Source organism: Rhopalosiphum padi, chromosome 1, assembly GCF_020882245.1.
Source record: "Rhopalosiphum padi isolate XX-2018 chromosome 1, ASM2088224v1, whole genome shotgun sequence".
NCBI lineage: Eukaryota > Metazoa > Arthropoda > Insecta > Hemiptera > Aphididae > Rhopalosiphum > Rhopalosiphum padi.
In genome coordinates this window covers 53,126,871-53,154,464 of record NC_083597.1, presented here as the reverse complement: position 1 = coordinate 53,154,464, position 27,594 = coordinate 53,126,871, and the positions used below count along the sequence as shown (strand labels likewise).

The 27,594-nt window shown below is 33.0% G+C and overlaps 1 protein-coding gene across 1 annotated transcript in view; it reads right to left on the bottom strand.

Annotated features, from left to right (window-relative positions):
• Window positions 1-12,302: 12,302 nt before the first annotated feature.
• LOC132923017 (nuclear hormone receptor FTZ-F1) overlaps window positions 12,303-27,594 on the bottom strand; it is a 62,991-nt gene continuing 47,699 nt past the window's right edge. The window contains exons 6-10 of the mRNA XM_060986804.1: window positions 26,598-27,338; window positions 16,860-17,118; window positions 16,550-16,650; window positions 16,047-16,459; window positions 12,303-15,268 (exon numbers count right to left, since the gene is read on the bottom strand). Of these exons, the coding sequence (XP_060842787.1) occupies window positions 16,313-16,459; window positions 16,550-16,650; window positions 16,860-17,118; window positions 26,598-27,338 (1,248 nt within the window). The 3' untranslated portion in view covers window positions 12,303-15,268; window positions 16,047-16,312. The remainder of the gene's footprint in view (window positions 15,269-16,046; window positions 16,460-16,549; window positions 16,651-16,859; window positions 17,119-26,597; window positions 27,339-27,594) is intronic.

The following is a 27,594-nucleotide window of genomic DNA, read 5'->3' as shown; positions in this document are numbered from 1 at the left end:
GGTGTTTGATGATGATGGTTGACGCGTTTAATGTATTTTTTACATCAGTCCCGACCAAGTAGCATGGAGTTTAATCATAACGCGATACCACCCCGTATTGTTTGGTTCAACAATAACTGCTACAAAACAAACAGCATTAAATAGATTATATCCTAAATAATCACTTCTGTATAATAGTGGATTATTTATGTTACATCTGTCTGCCTGTCTGTCTTGTATACCTGTCTGCCTGTCTGTCAGTCTTTACCTAGGTATATAATACGCTCGTATAATGACGCGTGTTCGCCGAATATGCCGCTGTATAGCTCACCGTCGAAAAGTGCTCGCCCACCTAGGCGTCTAAAATAATTAGCAAAAAAATTATTATTCTATAATAACGTAAAAAACCCTTAGACGTGAACTCGACCGGATATATTCTACACGCTATAATAATAATAATAATAATAATACAGAATAGGTAATTATTGACGGTGAAAGCTCCAATTAACTCTCCCCTGTGGAAAGATCGACAAAATAAAAAAAAGGACCCGCGATGAAGGATATACGCCTACCGGAAATTCGTTTTTGCATTATTTATTTGACAGAAGTTCTGTTGCGCTTTGATCGGCACACCATATTATATTATGTACACCATATACACTGCGAACCGCGAGCGTACGATATTATAGCGGCGTCACATTTTTATCCTCCTAACATATTTTTTCCCCATTATAATATATATAGGTATTATATATTTTGGAACACGATCAATGGAGTGTGTAAGACACGAGATGCGAGCACACTGTCTACAGTCTACACACGTGTACGATATTATATGTACGAATGTAAACGGAGGAAAAGATTACGGGAACACAAAGGAAATACATTTTACTGCGCGCGTATTGTATATGATGGAATATTATATTTTTACCCGATCGTTCGTTTGAAGAGAAAGTTTTATAATGGTCGGTACACATTGCTATTTCCAGTTCTTCCGAAACAGATGTAAATGCGCGCGACACAGTGACAAAAGAGTGGTGGAAAGAGCAAACACGCGACGGTAGAAAAAAATAAAGACAATATTATTATATAATATACACTAGAAACACGCATGCACGTACCTATACTAGTTGTTCGGTGTTCTTTGTTTACGGAATTTCTATATGATATTACGCTGACTGCACAAGAACGCGTGAAACGATGCCATTTCTTACTATCATATAGATATAGATACCATGACTATATACTATTATATATATTTATATCCAACGCGTTTTAACAAGACGAACAAAGTTGAATTTGCAAGATTTAGAAACCTATACGATTCGTTATCTATCAACCCTTCAAAAGTGATATATACTATATCTTTCATGATAAATATCTTAAACAAGAACGGATATCATTGCGGAAACAAATCCGTAGGTTAAGTTACGTAAAAAATGAAGATTTAAATCGAAACTCCCAAATTTGACTTTGGAACTTGATAACAATATAACATATATAAGAGTTATATGAGTATAAAATAGTATGTATATAAATCCCCGATTTTCGAGCCACTATTAAGTAATACGAAAATGTATTTTCATCTCATTACAAGCGCTATGTGATTTTCTGCACCTCGTTTCTTTGTTCGGATGTATAGATATAAGTAGAAATATATAAAACGAGCGATGACTAAACAATGATCATTCCACAGTGACGTAACACATATGTGTGTAAAATATTAATGGTTGTAATATAATGATAATTATTATATTACAGTTTTTCATACAGGTAAAGACATCATATAGTAGCATTAAAAAAAAAAAAACAAAATATTTGAAAAAAGTGCAACATGTTTGTGTTACTTGCCGCGGTTTATAAATTCTAGTTTAATTGTTAATACTTAAAATGTTTATAATGATCACTATTCACATTGTTTCGTTGTATATAATCAAACAAAGTCCAAATTAAAGTTTATACAAAATGTTAACGCGAACTTTATGTTTTTTGAACAACAAAACTTTACTTTACCCATTATGCACCCGTTGTAGTTAACAAATTATATTAAATTCAAAACTTGACTAAGTAATTAGTTAAATTATTACTCAATAGTTTTCTAATTTATTTTATATTTTCCTCGCGTAAGAACATTACTTTCTCCCCTGAGCATAGATCATAGACGCGTTTCTAATATATCTACCTAATCTATAATTTTACGTTACAGGGATTTAGTTTTTTTTTTTAAGAACTTTGAATTGTTATTATTAATATAATAAGACACAACCTTTTTTCAATTTAAACAATTTAAAAATAAACTTAATTATATAATACAAAATAAAATTCTTTAATACAAAAAAGTTTGAAAAAATGTCAAAATGTCTATACGATAAAATTGTTTTTATAGCATTTCTCACAGATATATTAAATTAACACCAAATAATAAAATAATCAAACTTAACATTAAATACAAATCACAATAATTTTAACTTCAACAATAATATTAATAATATTATTATTACGGGTATAATTTACATACATACGAGTAATATCGTAATATTATAATAATATGTAACTATACTCTTTACAATTTTTGTGTGTACATATATTAATTACTCAATTTCTAATTGTTTGATCTTTTTGTGGATAAATCTACATATAAAAATAAACATTTAATGTTTTCTTTGTTCAACAAGATTACAAATGACTATTACATGTATTTGCTTGACTTGAATTAAATGTATTATATGTTTTGTATCAAATAGTTAAAAATGTATTTATTTAGTATTCAATGCATATCAAAGATCGTATGTGAAAGCATATGTTAAACGTCTTCTGAATAATTATATGAATATTTGTTACCAATTTCTATGATATTATTAAATACGAATTTTTTCTATATAGTAATAGTGACATACATGCAATATTATATACATCATACAACTATGTACGAATAAGATCAACGATATTACACAAATGTACTTTGTATTCTTGATTGCCTTGAATTCTATCCTTGAACTTTGTATCTACACATTTTATAATACTACAGCAGTTAATAGTTAATTCCGCTTTTAACATTTTATAGAGTACCTATACTATTAATTTATACTTCTACTTTCACAGTTAAGTATAAAAGCTAAATTTTCAGTTTAAATATTTAAATGAAAATTATTAGAAACTTTGATGTATTATCAAGTTATGTTGGTATATTAAAAGTTTATCTATCTATTATTCAATATAGTCTTGATAGAACTTTTCAAAGAATTCGCAATGTTAAAAAAAATGTATATTTATTTTATAGTTTTGTTAGGGTTTGACGATGTATTCTATACAGTATACTATTAAATATCATATTATATTATGTTAAGAGCCGTCGACAATTCATAGAATATAAACAATAACCATATGTGCGAAATTCACTAGTTTGGGCTGCCTGAGATAATTTTTATTTATTTTTTTGTACACGTTTAAAGAATAAAACTTTTGCCAGTGTTTGACCCCCATTAAAAGACCACTTTTGGACTCAAGGGGGCTATTAGACCGACATCTGAAGTTTACGAAAAAAGAATTCTACACTTGAGTTCCTCCCTCTCGGTCCATCTTTCTCTCTTTATTTCTCTCACTCATTGTCACACATACACACACAAAGATTTCGCTTAACACGTATATTACATATAGTACGACAAGTTTACGAGAAATAAACTTAAGAAAAAAAATATCCGTTTATAATGTACAATATATATTATAGTGTCGTGATAACAACGTCGAAAAAATCGCAGCAACAAATAAAAACCACGTAATATATCAGGTTTAAAAAAAAAAAACTGGAGGTTTTAAAATCCATATTCGAGTTTTTAACATTGCTTTCGGCTATGCCGAAACAGTGTGCTCCAGTTTTTGCCTAGCCAAGGACACGCGAATGTGTGATTATAGCGGCTGCCAGCTATCTCTATAGTGTGCTAAACAACCAAATTATATTTCTAACGTCAGTCGCCCCTATAATATTAATAATATTAAATGATGTAATGCAAATAATATCATGGTTCGAAATTTGCATAGCATTAATTATTTCGTTTATGCATATGAGAAACATCTGTGGACAAATAAATTATTTACCTTAATTACTTATAAAATAATGTTTAAAATTAGTATTTTCACCTTTTGCGGTATATAACATAATATTATAAACGTTGAATGCGAATCTGAAAACAGTATACTGTTGGTAAGGTGAAATTAAAATGACTAATTTAAATTACCTGTTATATCATATTATACAATAATAAATTAAATAAAAATATTTAACACGTACCCCATTCAATTTTTTTTTTTTTTGTTATTATCCATACATAACTGCGAAACCGGGTTAAGTGTTAAATAAGAAAACCGGCCAGATTTTGATAAATTCCATGAAGCTTTTAATTTTTCTCTTTTCTGAACATATATATCTGATTACATAATAATAAAGGTGTAAACCTAACTTAAATCATAATAACATATATAATTACAAAATTATACGATGCAATATTATATACATACTTAAATATAAATTATATAATCTGAAAATTACAATTATTTACAAAAGCGCAAGCGCCGGATAAAATAAAATAATGTTCCTTTCAATAGTTAATATTATTTTACGAGTAGTTATATATATATATACGTACTCTCTAATTTAAACATCCTTCATAATAGAATTAGTTCATTCATATAATATATTTTGTGTACTTCTCTTTAAAATATTCTCATTACAAGGTCTTATTGAAACTTATAATTATTATGATTTATTTATTTTAAACAGACACTCTTGTAGTTCAATATTTAGGTATTATACATTTATAATTTTATTATTTTCTAGATCCTGAGTATGGAACGATAAGAATAAGTATTATACAGTTTATACTATTTACAATAATATTTTATTACGTTGTTTTTCTAGTACCCTTTTCTGTGAACAGTTTTTTTTTTGGTAGACGTGTGCTCTAAAAGTTTTATGTAACAGTTCTAAAGATCTAAAATCTAATTTAGACGGTACTTACTTGAAGAGGGTTTTTTTTCTAAGAAAAAAACCACTGATGCAGAACATTTTAGAATAAACTTCAGCAATTGTGTGGTTGTAAACAAATGCAGTTCAGAATATAATATTATAGTTCTAACCAGAATCGTAATTCTGATGCAATGATTTATCAATGCTTTCAAATTTAATTTTGTAACACACCATATTACTACCCTGCAGTACCCTGAGCTGGTATATGTCCAATGGCCAATACAAAGTTTAGTTTGGATAGAGAAATATCCTATAATTTATATTATAATCCTTATGAAGATTCGATTGTGTCACCAGAAAAATTAAAAACGTGTAGAGTAGGAAAAAAATTCAATGAAAGTCAGGGCTCATTCGTCATCGCCGTTGGACAGATCCGTCAGAATCGTCAGATTCGTGATAAACCATGTCGTGCGTCCACTCGTGGCACGATGTCCTCCATTCGAAGCTCCGAGGCTACCGGAGAAATGAAAACTATGTCGGATGATTTGGAGACGATTTTCGCTTGTAACAACTAATTCTCGGAATAACTGAAAGATTAATTTCAAAATATTATGTAAGCGCGCGTCCGTGCAATATGTAATTCTCGATTGAGACCGATTGCCCGAACCAACATAATGTATAGAATTATATTCACTATTTTACTCATAGTACTTAATCAAAAGCAGAAATTCGTCCGGTTGAGTGCCTTATAATAACATCAATCACGTTCACGATACACCTCGTACTCGCCGATACTTGGTTTTCCGTTGTAATCGATTATTTTCAAGCAACTGAAAATAGTAAATGTATAAACATTACACAATATACACCTACATAAAATATATTGTCAATGAGAATGCAATAGTTCGTAAGCCAAAACAAAAAATTTCCAGGAAACATAAATGTAAACAAAGGGTAAAAATAGGTAAAATATTGTTATAATTATATAAACATCACTGCACCGAGTGCACCGTACCTTTGTTTCCGACACTTATAACTAATTTCTGCAAACAATGTCTAGTCCTGTTAGTGGTCCATGGATATAATAATAAAAATAAAAATGTTCACTATGAGAAATTAAAATGCGTGATATATGATGATTATGTTGGTGTCTAATTTACATGATAATATTGTGATAGGTGCAATAAACAGTGAACAAGTATTATATGTTGAATTGTTGATATAATGTATAATGTTAGTATACATACTCATCCATTATCCATACAAAATTCTACTTACGATAATTGCTTCTTCGACAAGGTTTCTTTTTTTAAAATTTTTTAACTATATCTATTAAAAGCTTTACATAACAAACGCAAAAACTAATTAATGATTACAGTGTACAGAATTTCGATACAAAAAAAAAAAAAGGTTTCCGGTAATAAAACTACCTATATGGACGTCATGAGTCTATATATGATGTGGTATTCCAATACTTATAAACTAATCACTTATGCAAATGTATTATGCATTATTCTCTGACAGGCTAAACATGTTTCGTTTACCACAGCAAGCAATAAGACGCGTTTGTATAAGTTAATATCCGTTGCGTCCGATCGATCAGTGATGGCATATGCATAGTAGTGATATAATCACAAAAATAACAATGGTTATGCGCCAACATTTATTTATATAAAATCAACAGCAATAAATATCACTCACCCTCCTGTACTCCACACGTGGGTATGACGTCCTTTAAGCCACACCCTCACCGCGTGCGTTGTCTCCGTCTTGCGAACGTATACAACAGAACTAACCTAATAAGTATATCCACGAATAATAATTGTAATAATTTCAACGAGTCGGGGTAATATTATTATTTACGCAGGGATAATATTATAATACAAACGGACGCATATTATGTGCAACCGGCTCTCCGTGGACGGATATAATAATAGGCAATTAATACACGTATAGAGGGTAAGGCGTATAATATGCCGTGCATAAGACAGGTATTTATATATTATATACATATAGATAATAAATAATTAGCATAAAGCTGCAACCTCGCAGCATAATAATAGTATAGGATCCGATACAATGACAATATTTTAATAAGTTATTATATAAGTACTCGTCACACCAATAATTGGTGGCTACCGTTCGACGTCGCAATACTGTATAATAATAATATGATCTACCGCGACCTTCCGAATATAAAAGCTATACGATCGACGCGCGAATATAATATAATCGATTTTGCTGTGGAACCGATGCGCGCATCACATTTCAAAGTAAATATATTTTGACGTGCGCGTGTAGACGGTTTTTTTTTTAGTACGATAATATATCATAAATACATATAGCTTCTGGTACCACACACGTGCATTAGGTAGATATCTACCTATGATGTTTACTTGCACATGTGGGTTTAGTAGATTATCTTTTCTCTTTGATCGTAACAAACTGTCGTTAATACTTAAAACGTTGAAATCGTGTTTTATTTTCGGTTTGTTCTATATGCAGCACCTGCAAATGTAATCGTTCTCAACAAAAATATTAATCGAAACAAATTTCAACAATATGTTTAGAATGTTTAAATGGTAAAATTCTCAATTTTCATTATTATGTAGTACATCGCAATAAAGCGTTTTCGAAACAATTTTTTTAGCCAATCATTATTTAATATTCATCTTTTTTTATATAAACTATATGAATTAAAGTCTTTAATCTTATGATGGCTTATACAATTGCGATTCACAGCTCACGCCAATATAAGTAATGACAATTATGATTATATACCATATAATATCATTTTTTCAATGTACCTAGCGGTAAATCAATCTAGTGTCTATATGTGACTACCTATATACTCATCGTTTAGGCTAGTATTAAAGTAGGTAGTTTATTTTTTGGTTAATAAGCGGTATTTATTTATGTTTAAATTCGGTATGAGTCAAATTATTATAATATGATATTATGTGTATATTATGTTCATGTACATTAATTACATTACAATATTCATTACATTGATTAACATAAACACTATACAGTGAATATTTATATAATAATTGAATTAACTACGCAAGACCCTGAACAACGAAGATAGTCAATTTGGTTTACCACCAAAATATCTCAAATTAATATGAGACATAGCCACAGGCATGAATCTATATAATTATAACAATAGAACTATTAGTCAAATAATTACAATTATTGTTACATAGAACACGGAATGAAAAAAGATTTTGGAAACTAAAAGCTGCGGGACCCCAGATTTAATTCTAGAATAAAGAAATTACCAGGACAAAAACATCATTAACTTCTCCATTAATATGTCTAGATTGAAACTTTAAATTACTTCGTTTTCTCCTATTGCAATACAATAACTAAAATGTGTAACAACTCCGCCAGATGATTTTGTCGGTTTGAATCGACGTATGTTACACCACTAAAGGCGACAAATTCCAAAAATGTTCGCTGTGTTACTAAATTTTATTAGGTATATGTATGGGTTACACACAGCCTCTCATAGGTACTCCAAGAGATACCGAACAAATATAGTAGTGAATCTTTAGAGAACTAGAACACTTGAATAATTCAGCGGAAATACTATTATAACGAATCTAAGGAATTTCAGTGACTTGCACACAAGTTTTCAATTTTAGCCTGAAAATGTACTCGAATCCGAATGTAATACCCTCCGATATCCACAACACAGCGGACATCACCAGAAGACTGCGGAATAATAATATATCTAAATTAAGTAGTTAAACGAGATAGAATCCTAACCCGTTGGTGTTCATGTATATTTATTATTCGGGTATATCATATTATATAGGTATATTATCATTATACTTATTAGATAATTATGTTATGTGTACAATGCAACTATAGTAGGTACCTCTATTCTATTTTAATATACTCATTAGTGATAGGTGTGAACCCGCAAATCACAATACAAGTACATAAAGTCTTAACTTTGCAGGAGTGCCGGACTAGATTACGTATTTTTTTTACGTAAACGCCGAGTTTCATTCGTATTTATAACATTTATATAACTATTAAATATTATTGACCATATTGTTATATGTTTAAGACAATGAAATCAATATAGCGTTCTTCTGCAGTCGTACACTATTGAATATTATTATTACTAATGTCATTACGAGTAGATATTGAAGTAGGTACTGTCGAGCCTGTAGACCAGCAATGCATATTTATATACCAGTGCAGCTGTTCACATTATGTATTACTGTGATGACAATTAACAACGTGACAGGCCTCTGTTCGATAACTTACTTCGGTACTTAGTTCCGACGACAATTTGGTAATACGCATGACATATTAAATATGTATACACTGTTCGCAGACCATTGTCCGTCCAATTAGAAATCGGAGTTTCCGGAAAGATTCATATAGTTTATTCGAAATCGGCTCGGCTCACGCGTCGTCGTATATATTGTGTACAGTAGGAGCATGTGCAAATCACCGCCAATGCCCATATAAGTATTATATGTATACCAATATAAAAATGCACGTGTATTAAGGTACTAAAACTATAGTTGGAGTAAACACAGAGTTTCAACTTTTTTTCACAAGGTAAACTTGATCGTGATCGGATAATATTAAACCGTCCCATAATTACATAAAACTTAGTAGGTACCCGCGCGTCTGCAAAGCGTTCGAGAAAAGCAAAATAAACTGCACAACAACGGCATACGACATACGTTTATAATGATGAAAAAATATATAATTTTAACATTTATATAGCGATTATACGCTTATCGGTAGATACGTACCAATCATATACCAAACCCATCAGTGGCGTATCCAAGATTTCTAAAAGGAGATGACAAAAAAAAAAACATTTTAAAAATTAAATTTTAAACTTTTAATTATATGAGCAGACAAATAACTTTAAACACATCCTACTGGAATAAAAAACATTTTTAACAACTTTTTATTTATTTTAATCTAGTTGTTAGTCGTAATAGATTAAATCTTTTCATATATTTATGAATTTATGATATTATTATGTCTAAATCCAATTTAACACTTTCATTGTTCTAGATTATTTTTATAAAAGTAGTTAATATTTTTTGTCTACACTGTCATATTCGGCCGATTGGGTGTGGGCAGACCCCTTTGGCTGACCTCTTGGCTACGCTATTGTCATGTATTGCGATAAACGAATAACACATTAATACATTATACACAATTAATAAAACTCGACCGTCAACGTTTTTCTTAGCTCTGGGCAAAACAAAAACCCACGTCGTGGGTTTCGTATACGATACACAACAGTGATTATGAAGGGACTTGTACATTAGGACCATTAGGTGTCATACCCTATTATATACCACATGTTTATAGGTACGTCATCACTATGACAAAAATGTTTGATTGACAAAAACTATCGAGGTGAAACGTCAAAGTTCTGACGGTATTTCGTATATTACACTTAAATGTGAGAGAAGGAAAATAATATAAATGGAATATAATAAAACAAAATCTCACGAAAAGCGAAATACGGTATTGCGGGACCTTTTGTGTATGCGTGTGTGTGAGGATAATAAAGACGGTAATTATTGAAAAACAAAATCTCGTCCCGAAACTAGGACATGGACGTTTTTAGGAGGACGACGGCGAATAATATAATAATAATAAATACTAAGACCTTCGAACGTGTCATGGACGCGCGTTCGTTACCATATACATTTTAATATTATATAGGTAGGCACCAATAAAGTGAAAGGTGTGCAGTGTATGGGTTTTATGCGGTACAAGCGCTGTACATAATAATAATACCTCTATATATAAATAGTCATAGCTATTATAAAATAACATAATAAATAGCGATGGACGAAACTTATAACGAATGCAAAAAAAAAATGAAATGGGAAATAATAAAAAAATAAAATAATAATTACACGCAGAACACGTCAATTAATTTTCGTTTAATCGGTTAACTTACAACATATATTGGTTAGCGCAACACGTATACGCTGCATAATATATATAAATATATAATATTAGTACCTATATGCATATAATTACGTGTGTATAGAGGTATATACGAGTACATATGAACAAAACCGTTTTTCTTAATACATATTATACATATATAAATATATATTTATATACGTGGGCGTATATTATATCGCGTACATGTACTGAATTGTTCACAAGTTCACAACCGACAACAAATCGTGCGAAAAACGGACGTTATTATATTACATTTTACAGTTAGAGGTACCTATATGCGACGAGACAACGACGATTATAATAATTTCAAAAGTATAACAATTTTGCTCGAAAAGTACAATAATAATAATAATAATAACAATAATAATCATAATAATAATAATAATAGTAATAATATAATATATCGGCCGGTGGTGTCACGTGCGACATAAGTAAAGTATAGCTGACATAATACATAATATTATGCATGCTTATATAATATAATATTATATGTTTTATTATTAGCGGTCCTTCCGTTCACACACACTTGCATCACTCGCCCGTCTCAATTTTGTTCTCTACTCGTCATATTATTATGTATTCAAATATATGTGTATATATGCGCACGCAATACTATCGCACAATAATAATAATAATAAACATCCGACCTATTAACAGTTTACCAAACCCTCTCCAACACTCCTTCAAACACTCGCGGTACTCACAATATATATATATTACTATATCTTATACACGATTTTCTGTCTCGAATCCGTATCAAAACATCGCACGACGGTCGCAAATTCATCTCTTCCACCACCCACACGCCAACGATATGTCAATATCATAATGACAATAACAACGGCAACATGTCGATGTGCGATATCTCAAAAATAATATTACATTGGCGTGTAAAGCGCACTGCTGCATAATGCATAACATCATTATGACGTGCACCTATATGTACGCGTCATAGGTACAGTGACATCGATTATACCCTTTTATTCATATTATTGTGGTGCCGGTTTGAGAGAAGTTTCTGAAAAGAATGTTGGAAAGAAAACGGACGGACCGAGCTTTTATATACACACATATATAAACTATATAGGTATATATAACAATTAAAATTACATTTATCATAATAATAAAATCTTAACCGACAAAAATATAATATATTATTAACACGAGAGAAAAATGTCCTTGCCTTATCTCTCCCCCCACCCACCCACCCACCTACCCACTCGGCTAGTACTTAAAAATCTGCTCTCTTCGAAACCAACTATATCACTTAATATCACTCAACAATAACGATATTTCGCTTATCCTAATTGCGGGCATACGTCTAAACTATCCTCGATGCCATTTAGTATGTATTATTAATACAAAAAAAAATATAAATAAATAAAATAAAAAATTCAAGTATAATCAATAAACATTATATTTTAAGATCAATACACATAATACGAATAAAAATAATACGCTGGTAACAGGTTTTAGAAACATTCTCGACCACAATTTTGTACCATTAATTATCCGTGTAAATTATTTTTAATTTCGTTAAAAAGTAATAATAATAACGTCTTAACGAGACAAATAATGTGTTCTGAATGAAAAAAAAATATCGCATAAATAATAAAATTAAACGTAAATCTATATTTACATCAAAAATAGATAATACAAACACAAAACACTTAATAACATGGTATTTATTATATTTTTTTTTTATTTAATAATAATTATTATTACCTTAAATTATATTTATGTATAAATTATGTTATTTATAATATAATATATATATATATATATTATATGGTACAAACGCAACGAATTTATTGAGGTAACAGGATTTTTTTTTCATATTTCTTAAAAATATGTGTTTAATTGTATTCCGAAGCAACGAGAAACATAATCTATATTTTATTTTTCGTGTTCTCGTAACTTATCTATAATATACATATACATAATAAAATGTTCATTTAAAAACTAATACGAAACTAAGGGATAAAAAATAAAAATACATAGCTTATCTTCTAAGCGCGGTTAAAAGTTGAAAAAAAACATTAAGGGAGGGTCAAAATATAATTATACAATAATGATAATAATAATAATAATGATGCCAAATATATAATAGTAATATTAATAATATAATAATAATAATAATAATTATAATGATGGAGAACAAAAGAACCAACAGTGTTAAAACCATAATAAAAACTTAAAATATTTCATTATCTCAAAAAATAAAACGTATTTTCCTTTTAAAATAGATTAAGAAATATACTTCCAAAATATATATTTATATATGTATTATTATTAATAACATTATATATTTTATTTAAAAAATATTCAATCACAATGTTTGATCACGAATTCATACGAAAACCCTGGACGCTTTTTTTTTTAGTAATTATGATTAAATTTTCTTTTAAACTATTAGTTTTCGAGAAAAAAATTAGTTACATATATATGTCTGGAAACATTGTAGAACTTTGGTCGAAATTCAAACATTTTTTCTTTCCTTCTCTCATTAAAAAAAAAAAAAAAAACTGACAGACTTGCAATGTTTTCGCACTGCCCCGGGCGCGTATGTAAAGGAAGACAGAGGCTGGGAAGCGTCAACGCAAACGCATACACATACACACATCGAACGGTAAGTCCATGTGAAGATTTATACAATCAAATATTGAGATGTCTGAATATATCGTGTGCGCACGCTTGTGACAAACCAAACGAACAATACAAGCATAAATGACGAATAAAAAAAAAAAAAAAGGAAAAAGAAAAGATAAGAAAAAGAAAAACAATGAGCAAGTACATAGTAATATTACTTACAAAAAAAATTTAACGGTAACTCATAGTTTCATACATTCATTCTTGTGTTTTATAAAATTGTTTTTTTTTTAACGACAATATTTGTTTTAAAATAAATATTTTTAACACCTAACATTATGAACCACAAAGGTATATTATATAATAATAATAATAATAATATATGCCATAAATCTATGTATACACGCATAAATAAATAAATCTCTAAATCTAAACAACTATGAAACTATGTTATATAATAATAACTATAATAATATTATACTTGTAGAGGAAATAAAATATAAAATAAGGCGAACGCTAACTTGTCCATCACCTTCTACAAGGAGAAAAAAAAATAAACGTTTTTAGGTATTTGTTTTTAAATTTAATTTATTTAGACGGAATGTTTTTCTTTTTTCAAACAAGATCCAAAAGACGAATGCCGAATCAGTGATTTTATGCCCAAATATCCCAAAGAAAAAAAACAAAAAAAAATTTGAAAGGTAAAACTAAAGCTAATGGGGTTAACAAAGATAACGAATTGGTTTTAGAAAAATATTTTGTACTCTTGTTTTGGAGGCAATGGTAGTTAATCTTTTTTATTCAATTGATATTTAAAAATACTATATACATAAATAAATATGTATATGTACAATTACTTTTTACACAAATCATCGTAAAGAAACAAAATATTAGTGTGCGAATATAGTAAATTGGTTAAATCATTAAGATCTTTATAATTTTGAGTTAATAATATTGAAAATAATGATACAATTTACAATAACACACACGAATACTGTAAACAACAATATTGTCACACATAATTCATTGTAATCATTCTCTCTTTGTATATGTTTCTCACTTATATATCTTTTTCATGAACAAAATTTCTGCAATTAATAAAAAGAAGAAGAAAACCGAACATATAACGGATTAATATCTTATTTAAAATTGGAACAGTGTGTGTAGGAACTGAACTGCTTGCATTATATTGTTAATAATATAAACTTTTTTTTTTAACATTTTTTAACCTTGAGCACATCTCCTTTTACTGGCCTTTTGAGATTTGGTAACCAAACATTAAATACCTAAGCTAAGCATTAAAATCATCATAATATATGTACAAACTATATCGCTCATAATAAAAATATATGTATACATATGCATTATGCTCTAATATGCACTATTAAACATAACATAGTTAATAATAATCGGATTTTTTGGGCGCACATTGTGCACTCTTATTTCATTAGTCATCGGAAGGATTACTTTTCTTAGATATTATAATAAAAAAAAATACATAATTTAAATAATTAATAATAAATAATATTAATAATTATGTGGTGTGTATTTGTGTAAGTGTGTGTAATCGTGTATTGGTGTATGTGTACATCAGTGTACGTGGTGTGTACGAGTAGTTTTGACCAACATCGCGTACGTGTGTAATGACGCTGTCGACGAGATCAGTTGGTAACTCTGTAATGACTCAAAATGTATTTAGTTGTCATGGTAACGTGGCTGTCGCTCAAATTGACGATGATGGGATTTGTCTTTTAAAATATTTGACCAACCCTGAAAAAAAAATAAATAGGGTTAAGTACTTTAAAACGGACAGCAATAGACGTTTAAGTTGGAAAATAAAAATTGACTGGCAGTGGCAACTATTATCGGAAGTTACGGAATCGCTTTGTTATCCGTCCGGCGTTATGTACCGAAATTAATGGCAAAATAGCATTTCAATGAAAAAAAAATTAATAATAATATAAAAAACAATAACAGTGCCATAAAAACGTATTAGGTAGGTAGGTAGGTGGAGCACTACGACTGCATTTTGCGATTTCGATAAATGACATGATTCGGAGTTTTGTAGCACTCCATGTCTCGATGTGGTAAAACATCATCGGCCTAATTGGCCATGTATAATACATTATTATTAGGTAGGCGGTATATATCGTATATTATTAATAATATGATGGTCGCGAGAATATTACGCGAACGCGGCGTAGTACAAACACGATGACTGTGTAACGATGCGAGATATCGAGAGTCGAGACTAGTCCCCCTTGACACCGACGGCGGACGGGTTGCGGATTAATGTTATCAATTATTATCATATTATAAAAAATCAAATAAATAACACTCGCTCGCGTCTATAAGACCGTCGTGCGTATAAACCAGTAGCGGGGCCAACAAGCGATAAAAAGAAAACGGGTTAACTCGAGCCGCCCGCCCAATGGACAGCTATAGAGCTGCACATCATCATAATATAATAATAATAATAATATATTACATGACTTCTGCGATTGTAAAAATAATAAAAATCTTAATAATTTAATGTACATGTCCTTACGTGTGAACGAGTGCGAGGAGTGCGTGCGCGTGTCTCTTCTTCGCATTGTAGATGGTGTCGATTTGACGTTGTGTGTATATGTGTGTGTGTGAGTGTGTGTACGGGGTGGTATTGTGTTGTGTGTGGTTTAAATATATATATTTAAATATAATAATAGTAATATATTATCATTAATATATTAATAATAACAATAGGTACGCTATTATTGTTATAAATATAATATTTTGTTGGTGAGTGGTGTGTGTAGGTATATTGTGTGATTTGTGTTATTTTCGCTTGGCGTGCAGCATCTCCATGAGCAACGTCTGCGTGGGAGCGCCACCGCTACAGTGCTTCAAGTACAGACTCTCCTCGCCCCTGGTGGCTATGTGATGGATTTCGGGCAGCACGGACAACAACTTGGTAAATTTGTCCTGTAAAAACGACGAAGAGGGACATTAAATATCGCATCGTTACTTATAAACGTAATTAATATTATTTGACTATATTTCAATCTCGTTTACCTGTACTTGAGAGTTAGCTGTGATGCAATAGTCCAACAGAGCCTTCAACACTTGCTCGTGGCCTTCATGAACGTGTTTACTGTTACCGATCCCTTTAACGTCTAAAGCAGAAAACAAAATCCGTTAAAAACCTTCATTCCTTCGGTATACCTCACGGTACACAGGACATGATCTGGGAGATTTGACCTACTCTATGATTTGACTGTTGTTATTGCTAGTTTCGTTAAAATCTTCAAATTCTCCAGACAAGCGATGTATACGAGTAGGTGGGGGAGGGGTGTATGTCTTCTATATAATAACAAAGACTTACCGGGGTTCAACAGTAGCAGGAACTTTAAGCAAATGTAATCGCCGACGTCGAACTTGAGCTCCTGTAACCTGTCGATGACCTGGGCGAAACAGTCGGCCATCGTGGTGACGCCAAGCAGACCGAGCGCGAGCAGATCGAACTTTTGCCCATTGTGCAACATAATCTCGTTGGCCAGGTTGTTATGCATGTGATGATGGATGTGATCCAGCACCAGCATGTCGGACCAGGAGTGCTGCAACAATTTCATTTGGTCGTCCACCTGGGCAATGCAAAGAAAAAAAATATTTAGTAAATTGGATTTACAACAATCGCCATAGTTTATAAAATGTAGAAAAATCAAACATATTATAAATATATTAATAAGTATCTATCGAACAGATAAGAGATAATATTGTTGTATAATATATCATCTTTCGGCGAGCATAGATTGGTGGTAAACTTAATACGATGTTAATATATTATAGGTACTCTAAGAATAATATATATATATATAACATTATAATTTCGTATATCAACAACGGTAATACGGACATAAGTTCACACATTCGGGTGATGATAATGACGTTTTATTATATGCGCATAATTGCGTTATACCAAATATTATGATATGTACAATATTATATGATATTATGTACTTAGCCGCCGCATTTTTAGAATTAATTATATCGCGGCCTTAGGGTATCTCCTCTTGCGGAGAACGGCGGAGCGTTACCGATGGGGTTGAATATATAGGGGGATGATGGGTTTATATCAGGGACGCGTGTCTTGTTGCATAACCATGATTACGACGGCGGGTCATAGCGTAGGATTAAATCTATATCAATTCCCGTCGCCCTCGTCCACTGCTGCGGATAATTCTCTTCGCATACCTATATACAACAATATCGTTACACGGGTATAAAAATATATATACACGTAATATTCACGGCACATCGCGCGATCGGAGCGTATAATATTATGATCAGACCTACTTGCAGCATTTACGCGTAACGAATCGTAAGACCTTGAAAAGTGAAAGAAGAGTCTGTGACGGCGGTGGTTGCGCCGTATATAGAAGTGTATTACACATACATACATTTATATATATATATATATGTACATAGATAGATGCATACATCTACACAGTATAATAATAGTAATAATAATGATATAATAATAATAGGTATAATACAGGTAAGGTATATATATAAATCCGTAACGACTGCGTGCACTCGTTTTTGGTCGGACGGTAATTTCGTTTTTATATTCTCGTCAGAGTCCGAGACGTACACACGACGACGATTACTATTACTACTACAACCTAATACTATATAGTCATTACTACTACTACTACTACTATTACTACTACTACTACTATTACTACTACCACTACAACAAAGACAACAACAATAACAAAACAACCATCTATACCAGTGTTTCTCAACCTGTGATATACGTGGAAAGCTCAGAGGTTTACTCTGCAAAGATAATCTCGACTGATACAAAAAATTGGAATTATTATTTACATATAATATCGCTGTTATCTAAACAAACCCTAAACTCTAAAGGATACTAATCTTTTTGTATATCGACACATCTGTGCAAAAAATTGATATAAATTGGAAGTAGGAAATTATTTAAGACTAAATAAGATATTGACGTCCTCATCCATTCAAAACAACAGCAATCATCTTATTTAAGTATTTAAACCATAATAATATTAAAATATTAATAAAAAAATATAATATATAATATATTTTATGATATACTATATTTAATTTTACTTGTGTGCATTAAATGCTTATATTGTCATTTTTATGTAACTCTTAATAAAAGACTCTATGCGTGTAAAATACCGTATTCATTTTTTATTAAGCAAAAAATAAAGTTATTAGACTAAGCGGTATGTATTTAAAAAAATTTTAAATGCGTACCTAGATGGAACTAGAATATAAAAAGGTTAAGAACCGCTAATTTATACTGATCCTATAATATGCGAGTACTCCGTCTTGGTACAAATTATTCTCGTTTTACTCTATGTCAGTAGTTGTAGTCTTCGTCGCGGTCGGTGGAAAATCCGAAAAGAAAAAAAAATATTTTAAAAATAACTAAATACAGTAACGCGTTACGCGCGTTATTACGTGATTCTTAATTTTTTTTTTTTACAATCCGTCTCATCTGCGTTTTCCGCTTTCACCGCAGGATAAAACCTTGAAGCTCAAGGCCAATGCCGGCGATTTCACTCGCGCGCGCGCGTGGAAAATCCGATACGCCGCCGTAAGAAAAACAACGCTATCGTACCACGGCAGTAAAGCGTGGTATTTCTTCGGTAAGACAGGAATGTACAACGCGTAATATTATCATCGAAACATGCGGTGCAGCGTGCCTAATCATCGTCGTCATCATCATTATTTTTTTTCATTATTTAGGGTTGGCCGCCATGTCTTTTTTTAATAATATTATATATACGTTACATAGGTGTTGTTATATATACAAAATAATATATCGTTAAAACGCGTTCCCGCTGATTTTAATAATCCACAAGAACCTTGTAATCGTAAAAATGGGACATTTGACATGTGGTGTACTGGATACACGCCAAAAAAATATACAATAATAATAATAATACTAAACAACGACGACGTAACATGGGAGTGCGTTTTATTATCGTTACCTACGCGCGTTATACATAATAATATAGTTTTTTTTTTTTTAATATCAGTGAAATTGCGATATCACATACGAATGAATATTGCATCGTGTGTATCGTTGTCGTCGTCGAAATATTTCGCTATCATATAATATGTACCAAGTAACGAGAGTTATAAAATGTACCGAAACGATCTGAACGCAAAATTCGTGCATGACATCATTAGAATTTTTTTTTTATATTATAATGACGTCAAGATATCTCCGTTTTCACTGTACCTATATATTATGTTATTTTATATATACTATACAAACTATAATCTCTAAGCATCATCGTCGATAACAACTGTATGCATTAAATGCAGCTGCACCGGGAAAAAAGTGCACGTCGGGACGTCAAAGTGTTTGATAATAATTACAAAAACTTATCGGACAACCGGTTAGACGATATAGAAATGTACGTGTCAACACCTTGCCACGCGGGATCGTGACGTGATGCACAAAACAAGACGCATGATTGTGATATTTACAGGCTAATTCTTCTGTTAATGAGTCAGTCACGGAAAAATTAAAACACGTTGCCCAAGGTTTACTCTCAAACCGTGGTCGTAATATATTTGAATATAAAAAATGAAGTTGAGATGAGATTCGCATTGATACCTCTACCCTCTCATCAGTCTCATCAACCATAACCTACCGGTGGGTGATCCCAGTATATTATGGATTTTAATAATTTATTTTATTTAATATTTATATACATTTCTTCGATACTTATTTGAAGATCTTTCTATTTAAATCCATAAAATCAGGAAACAATCGATTTGATTAACTGTTACACAACGCAAATAATATTATGTAGGAATTTGTGAAATTAAAAAATTTAAATTGTATAATCAAAATAGCGTTTATAAATATTACATAGCAATAAACTGTCTGTGTATTAGACATATCGTACATTTGTTTAATAATATAATAGTATTAATAACGTTTCTTTTTGACAGGAATTCAAAGACTAAATAGTATAGTGTAAGAAACTTGAAATCATCTCAATGATTATTCTACGCACGTCCCTGTATGCATCACAATCTTTGATTATTTGTTAAGACGATACATTTGCAATCAGCAGACATCAGCACAATAATATGATGTGTGCGTAGTGCGCTGTATACTATATGGAGATATTACAACAGGTGTGGACGATTTATTGAGGTAGAAGCGACACTAGATTTTGATAAGACTAAAAAAAGAAAATCCGTCTCGCCGTATTAGTATATTATGTTTTATAATGTTTAAATGAATAGCATGGAAAGGAACACGTCAATTGAATATATACGGATATTAATTGTGTATGGCGTAAACATGTCACCGTCTGCGATTTATATAAAACAACTTGGGCTTGAAATATTATAATAATTATTATATAATACAATATATCAAAGGGTGGGAAAAACGAACGAATCCAAAACCCACGTGTCATCGGATTGGATGTCAAGACGCGACGACACAAGGGCACACACTACACGGCAATAATATCAATAATAACAATAATAACACGCGTTTAATGAAATACTAAACAAATTTCGGGCCGATGAACTTGGTAAAAAATAAACTACAATGGTAGCATTTGTCTATGTAAGGAACAACGGAGTCAGTGTCCACCGTGCAGATGTTGATATTATATATCATGTTGTTATAGGTATAGTTTTTTCTTCAACACTTCCGCGTGCAGTGTAAGCGCGTGTGCGATATTTTCCCCCTTTTTATTGTTCACCAACGTTTAGTCAGAAGAACATCATCATTTCAAGGTGACAATAAATTGGCATTAGGTTCACGACACTCGATATTTACACTAAAAACAGCGTGTACACGCGTTTTTCTGTTATTGTTATTTTTAAGTATAAATACAACAGACACGCACACACATATACACACAGAAGTGTTCTTAACCCGTGGTCGTCGTAGAACACGATGAACTCGAGCAGTGTATTATAACTTATTATAATAGTATAATATAATTATATGGCGCGTGAGGTGTGTATACGACGACATTTGAGAGAATAAACGCCATGATGGCGTAGTCGAGAAGAAAAATACGTAATATTATAACACCCGACACATATAATAGGCGATAGCATTTAATTGGCGGGCGTATAATAGACAGGCCGCGGGTATTTGCGAGACCGATCGTCAAGTTTTTAGTTTTTATTTTGGCAACCCCAAAAAATAGGTCATCGGAGCAACGCGGCGGCGGCGGCGTTGTTCGCGTTATAATCGGCATAGCGTGTGCGGGGTGTGTCGTATTATATATATTATATTTATATACGTTTCGCGTCATTTGGCGCGCTAACAAACACAATCGACGACAAATATAAACGAAGCCCTTTGCGGAAAAAATAAGCACGTAGACGGAAGAGAAGAAAAAGAAGAAGAGGAGGAGGAGCAGAACGGTTAAAGGTTTTCACACCGAAACCAAAAAAAAAAAAAAACAATAATATTATAACGACGGAAATAAAAAACTCATCGACCGGAATGTGTCTAACTGGCAAATAATATTACACAAACCCTATCGAGTAAAAAACGAAACATTTATAATAATAGTATCATAATAAATGGGACACGATATTATGGCGGAGTACAGGCGTCTTGGGCGACCTACAGACACAAACACACGCATTCGCGAACTCGCGCACGCGCACACACGCGATGACGTATATCCCTTCCAACCCGCGCCCGAGGAAGATCGATCCCTGGCCTGACCATGACCTACCGTACACAACCAAATTAACCTAGTTGCAGACTGCACCCCTCCACGAACGTTTAACCCCCGCCGATGTTGCCTACGCGATAGCTTAATAATGTTCGACCTCCTCCCCTCGACTGCCGAGCGTAAACGACATCATGTTATTATTATATTATATACATATTACATGTATAACATCGAATTATATATATATATATTTATATTATGTACATATAATGTGTTATATTTTCGTCGCTCTGATGGCGAAAACTCCCCAGAGACAAGTGGCGGCTACTCCCTCCCTCCTTCTACATACAACGCACAAATAGGGAAAGCCGACCTTTGGCCGAAAAAAATTCAGGAAAAGTTTTATAACCGACTCATTATACAACTCTAATATACAACACGATTATAATATAATATATATATAATTATGACACGGCAATATAATACTCGATTATCACAGTTATACCATGGTTAAAATATTAAAGACGTGTATAATACACGTATAATACGAGTGACTATACTCTAAATAAAACTAAAAAACCATCTTTTTTATACCTACATGATTTGAACCATATTGTCAAGATTTCTAAAAATATAAAAACTCTTACATAAGTGTGTAGAATTAAAATCACGTTTGCAGCACATCTATAAAAATCAAAAACTATATGGTTTTAGAAATGCAGTCACACTTTATCGGTGGTTACAAAAATATTATTGTTAACATGTGTGACATCCAAATAAAAATTACATAAAATTTACTGCGTATATGTATATTTATATAAACCGTTACGTAAGATATAAACAAGAAATATCATCTGACCAGTAAATTAATTTCGTTTCAAAAACATTATTCCTCCGAGGCTCCTATAATAATATTACAATATATTTAATATTAATATGCTGTAGAAATACCAGTTTCAAATTCATATTTTAAATTTTCAGAAATGAAAGTTTTTTCATTTTCAATCGCAATGTGCAAGACTCTTGACCTTGGTTCTGGCGTTGTTTACAATATGCATTTATATATTTTTATTTTATTTTAGAAATTCTCCAAAAACAAAATTCTAAATGAATTTCCGTTAAGTAAACAATAATATTATTCTCTCGGCATTCTTTCAGTTAAAATAAAACATTGTTTATGCATAAAACATTGTGCTTAAAACACGTTTTGGATTTTTAACCGTTTCGCAAAGCGCATAATATATATTGTTTTATTTTGTACGTACGCGCGTATTATATATAACAAAAAAAAAACTGAAACCGAGCAATGAATATAAATATATTCCAAAATATTTGTGTCACGGGCGTAATGCAAACTTTTCGCCTCGTCGTTTAACGTGCGGCGCTGTACAACAGTCGTGTAATGTTATAATACATACATCAGTATACATACATATATCTAATGGGAGTTGCCCGTTGTACAATGATATCGGAGCACACGCGAGTATATAACGTATCCGTTCGGTCCACATTTTATGTTTATTCAAGTATATTATTTAATCCGCGCATAAAACGCAGAGACCAAGACCAGAAATATTAATAATAGGTACCCGGAAAACATATTTTCTGAAGAACATTACTTATAGAGCTGAATGCTATATTATTGTTTTATTTACTTTAAAAACATTCAGAATTGTCTTATAAAAATTAATTGATATTTATGTACATATATACATAATGCATAATATGTGTACATTGTGTAATCGGAAGTTTTAATAAGTACAACGTATTTGATATAACCCGACTGAAACACCAATCGTAATGATTTCTCTTGTTGAAAACAAATCCACAATATCTAGACTTTATATTTTTTAAACTAGACCATATAGAAAATTACCGGCCAAAAATAAGTTCATTCCATAATTATTCGACAATAAAGTATAACGTGTAATCAAATCGTGTCCTTTCATACTACCGCAAAAAATATTTGTGTAAATAACGCAGTTTGAGAAAATATTTTAATATTTAATCGGAACTTAGCTGAATTCTATTGTTAGTATCGAAACCCATATTATAGTATCGAAAGTATTAAAAAAATGAAAACTATATTTAAAAACTAGAGAAATAAAGGACTTATCGAGTGATACAAACGGTCGAACTTTCGTGCGGGGGCGCTCCTTTCCGGCCATCTATACGTCACCCGCGAATACCTCCACCGCGCCATCAATATGACCCAGAAAAAACACAAACACACACTAAAGTGATATTAGTGTAAAATATACCGACGAACGAACAAATGAAATATTTAACTAAATTTGCAACTGTCGGTCGTGCCGCGAGTAAAACGAGGTTAAATATTTTAAATATAAATTGTAAACTTTTAACAATATTAAGAAATGTGTAAAAATCGTACGTAAAGCATATCGCTTCGGGACTTTTCTCGGTGGTTAGGAATGGGCGGTCAGCTGTTATTTTAATAATTAATAATTAGAAGCATATTCTTGTTTTATGTCTGTAGATAAAAATATATTGAATATTATTATTTTATGTTGAAAACATTATTGGCATAGTTGAAAATTAAAATTGATATAAATACTTGATAAAAAAACACCATGTAAATTGTAAAATTCTGAGGAGTACAACATTTAAGTTATTATATTTTGTAATTACTAATCTGAGAGCAATATGTGCATTAGAACTTCAAGATAGGACGTATTCCCAAAAACTATACCCAAGACGAAACAAATTTGAGGGCCGGTCAAATGGTATTCCCGGGCCGAATGATTTTCATAGTCCACCACCGAGTCCCATATAACTATATCATCCGTCATACGCCCACGCTTGCACAGTATATTATTATGCATAATAAATAATAATAATACGAGTACGATGGAGGGCGACATCGTCGTTCCTACTCGATTGAACACATATAATAATAATAATAATAATAAAGTATTTTATCAACGACGACGACGACGACGACGTCAGCGGAACGGCAACGCCGACACATAATGAGCATCGTCAAAAGGCGGCGACGGCGGCGAAGAGGAGGGAACGGCGAGCACCACCACCGCCACCACCACCGTCGAGGACGTCGCCGCGCCGCCGACCCCCTAAATCGGGCCCCCGGGACAACTGCCGCGACTACCACACGATACGGGGCCGGTGCCGCGACCATCGGTTGTCTTTGTGCCGGGCCAACGGCAGCCGACTAGCCGAGCGCCGTGCGCTTACTCGCTGCACAGTGCTCGTACTGTATATATTTATACCTCTTTTTCGTATATTTTTAAACGACCCGACGACGCGCGCAATTAAGAACGTCGTTGAACGCTGTGATAAATGGCATAGGTATACGCGTGTGCATAACACCGCACTAAGTATTGTGAATTATGATGCACATCGCACACACTCGATCGCTTATAATAAGCGCGGCCGTTTGTTCTTTTCGGTTTGTTTTTTAAATATTATTGTATACTTGAAATGTGTATACGCCGCGATTGCTGTAACTTTATATTATTATTATTATTATTTCACGGCAGACAAATACGCAAATCCCACGGGATTTCGCGTGTCGCACGTGTTCCCGGGCGGGCTGTCCCGTCGCACGCACCACGCGATATTAATATAATATAATACCTCTTACGATATTACGATATAACGATAATAATACAATCGTCGCTGCGGCCAACTCGTTTTTTTCGGCGGCCATAATAATATATCATTTCGATCGTAATTAAATAATAAATATGAAAAAAAAATCGCACGCACGGCATCAACGGCATTGTTCTACACACACACACAATCGGTTTCGAGTCGTTGGGCTTTCTGTGCGCGCGGAGTTGCGCAAAACCGCGCGGGCCGGCGCCGCGAAACTGTGAGTGCGAGTGCGTTACGTACACAACAACGACTACTTGCCGAGTGCTTGCGCGTGTGTGTGGCGGCGATGAACTTGGCCTCATTTTTTCTGTTCATATATACCCACTCTCCCCCCACCCACTCACAACAATATTCGCAACCAACCCGAACCGCGCGAAACGATCGGTCCGCCGCTGTTTTCATAATGGACCGATCACGCGCGCGCGTGTACAAACACGACATCGTATACGCATAATATTATGTTCATATAATATTATATCATATAATAAAATACAACCGTCAATACAGGTTTTGCGTATATTGCCCGTTACTGTTGTGAATATACCGGTGGTGAGTAGGTATACGCATCGCCTGCTCACCCTTCAAACGGTGGGAAATCGGGTTATTTTAAACTTAAAATCCGTGCCCGTAGGCTCGTCGTCCACAGAAATCACCAATATAATACATAGACTAACGTTTTCCTATCACATTGCCGTTATATATAGCGGTATGATATACTATAATAATTATATTCGATATAATAATATATATATATATAAGATCGTTACCTTCAAATCTTTGAAGAACACCGAATTCCGCGCCCAGTCCACCTGCGAGAATAGATTCTGGTCGAGCACCTTGCACATGAGTTCGAACAGATCGACCTCACACTGGTTGTACGTCTGGTTCTGCAACAGGCCGAACAGCGAGCTCTGCCACTCCCGGTCGTCCAGACCCTGCACAAAGTCCCGGATCATGGGCGACATGCCTTTGACGCCGCCACCGTTGGCGGTCGCAGCCGCAGCGGCCGACGTGCTACCGCCGCCGTCCACCATCTGCTGTTGCTGTTGCTGCTGTTGTTGCTGCTGCGGCACGTGGTGTTGCTGCTGTTGCTGTTGTTGCTGGTGCGCGGACAACAGGTAGTTCTTAGGCGACGACGGTGGCGACCACATTTTGTTCACGGACAACATGGACGCGGCCGGGACCGCCGACTGCTGTTGCTGTTGTTGCTGTTGTTGTTGTTGCTGCTGTGTCTGCTGGTGATGTTGCTGGTGTTGCGACGGCGGCACTCCACCGTTTGCACCGGTCATGTTGGTCACGCCCGTGCTGTTGTTGTTGTTGCTGCTGCTAGTGTTGTTGTTATTGTTGCCGTTGGCCGATGCCACGATTTGCAGCGTCATTTGCGAGTGTTGGTTGACCACACACGTGGTGCCTCCGGCACCAGTGGCTAGAGACCCGAGTCCGGCCTGACCCAGAGCCACGGCGATCGGGCTGGGTGACGAGTCGGGTGAGGACGTCAACGAAGACACCTGTTCGAGAACAAACAGACATATTATAACATACCGCATTACGGAATCAAAGATTTTCCGCGTTAGCGTCGCATAAAGGCACCTTATTATTGTTTATTGCGCGAGTTAAAAGTATAATGTCATAATTTAAAAATACTCATTTATCGATTTAAAATTAAAATATCGTAAAAATGTCACGTAAAAAGTCGATGAAATATCGAAACCAGCAAGACGGGCTCACAGTAAACGTTTAAAGATAATGTTAATTGGGGTGGGA